General features: G+C 43.0%; 1 protein-coding gene across 1 annotated transcript; it reads left to right on the top strand.

Annotated features, from left to right (window-relative positions):
• The first annotated feature begins 715 nt into the window (after window positions 1-715).
• Window positions 716-1177, top strand: LOC130975057 (uncharacterized). Its single transcript, XM_057899890.1, has one exon. The coding sequence runs from the start codon at window positions 716-718 to the stop codon at window positions 1175-1177; it is 462 nt and encodes a 153-aa protein (XP_057755873.1).
• The last annotated feature ends 212 nt before the right edge of the window (window positions 1178-1389 follow it).

Raw genomic sequence — 1389 nt, 5'->3', positions numbered from 1 at the left:
CTGGGATGATCCATATCTCTTCAAGAAGTGTTTAGATGGAATCCTTAGAAGATGTGTCTCGGAAGAAGAAGTACGAGAGGTCCTATGGAATTGCCACGGCTCATGCTTTGGAGGCCATTTTGGAGGGGACAGAACTGCAGCAAAGGTGTTACAAAGCGGATTCTTTTGGCCCACCCTTTTTAAGGATGCTAAAGAACTAGTAAAGAGCTGCAATGAATGCCAAAGATCTGGAAACTTGCCCAAAGGAAATGAGATGCCACAAAATTTCATTCTGGAACTGAAACTGTTTGATGTGTGGGGAATCGATTTCATGGGACCATTCCCAACCTCATACTCAAACAAGTACATCTTGGTAGCAGTGGATTACGTTTCCAAGTGGGTAGAGGCTATAGCCACTCCAACGAATGATAACAAGATGGTCATGAACTTCTTCAGGAAGAACATCTTTAGCCGTTTTGGAGTCCCCAGAGCACTTATCAGTGATGGAGGGAGTCATTTTTGTAACAGACCACTAGAAGCTCTCCTCCTATGATATGGGGTAAAACATAAGGTTGCCACACCTTACCACCCCCAAACAAGCGGGCGAACTGAGATATCCAACCGAGAGCTAAAAAGAATTTTGGAAAAGACTGTAGGTAAATCAAGAAAGGATTGGGCGAATAAGCTAGATGACGCTCTTTGGGCATACCGAACAACATTCAAAACACCAATTGGAATGTCCCCATATCAACTGGTGTATGGGAAAGCTTGTCATTTACCGCTGGAGCTAGAACACAAAGCTCTCTGGGCTCTCAAGATACTAAATTTTGACAGCATTACTGCTGGTGCAAAGAGGATCTTGCAGCTGCAAGAGATGGAGGAATTTAGATCACAAGCCTATGAGAATGCCAAGATTTATAAAGAAAAAACAAAGAGAAGACATGACATGCATATTGCACCCAGGAGTTTCGAAAAGGGGCAACAAGTACTCCTCTACAATTCCAAATTGAGACTGTTCCCAGGAAAACTCAAATCAAGGTGGTCTGGACCTTTTCTTGTCACAAAAGTCTCGCCATATGGACACATAGAAATCATGGATGAAAGTTCAGAGAGGACTTTCACTGTGAACGGACAAAGGCTGAAGCATTATATGGGCAACATGGGGGAAAACCCCAGAGTAAAGTATCATCTCAAGTAATGGAGGAATCGTCGAGCTAGCGACGCTAAAAGAGCGCTCTGTTGGGAGGTAACCCAACCTGAGGTTGTTTCCTTATCATCTTCACCTCAATAAATATCACAAGTTGTTTCCCCTGTATTGCGAGGAGCTAAGTTTGGTATTCCACACCAAAACAATCCAAGAGTGAAAGTATAATTCTAGGTTTGGTGTTCCACCAAAGATATTAGTTAGAA

The sequence above is a fragment of the Arachis stenosperma genome, chromosome 4 (assembly GCF_014773155.1).
Source record: "Arachis stenosperma cultivar V10309 chromosome 4, arast.V10309.gnm1.PFL2, whole genome shotgun sequence".
Taxonomy (NCBI): domain Eukaryota; kingdom Viridiplantae; phylum Streptophyta; class Magnoliopsida; order Fabales; family Fabaceae; genus Arachis; species Arachis stenosperma.
The sequence above is the reverse complement of the archived record's forward strand: the minus strand, read 5'-3'. Positions and strand labels throughout refer to the sequence as shown.

What these genes read in the sequence shown, in the direction of transcription:
- LOC130975057 (XM_057899890.1), top strand. Translation starts at nt 716, where the DNA reads ATGTCCCCATATCAACTGGTGTATGGGAAAGCTTGTCATTTACCGCTG.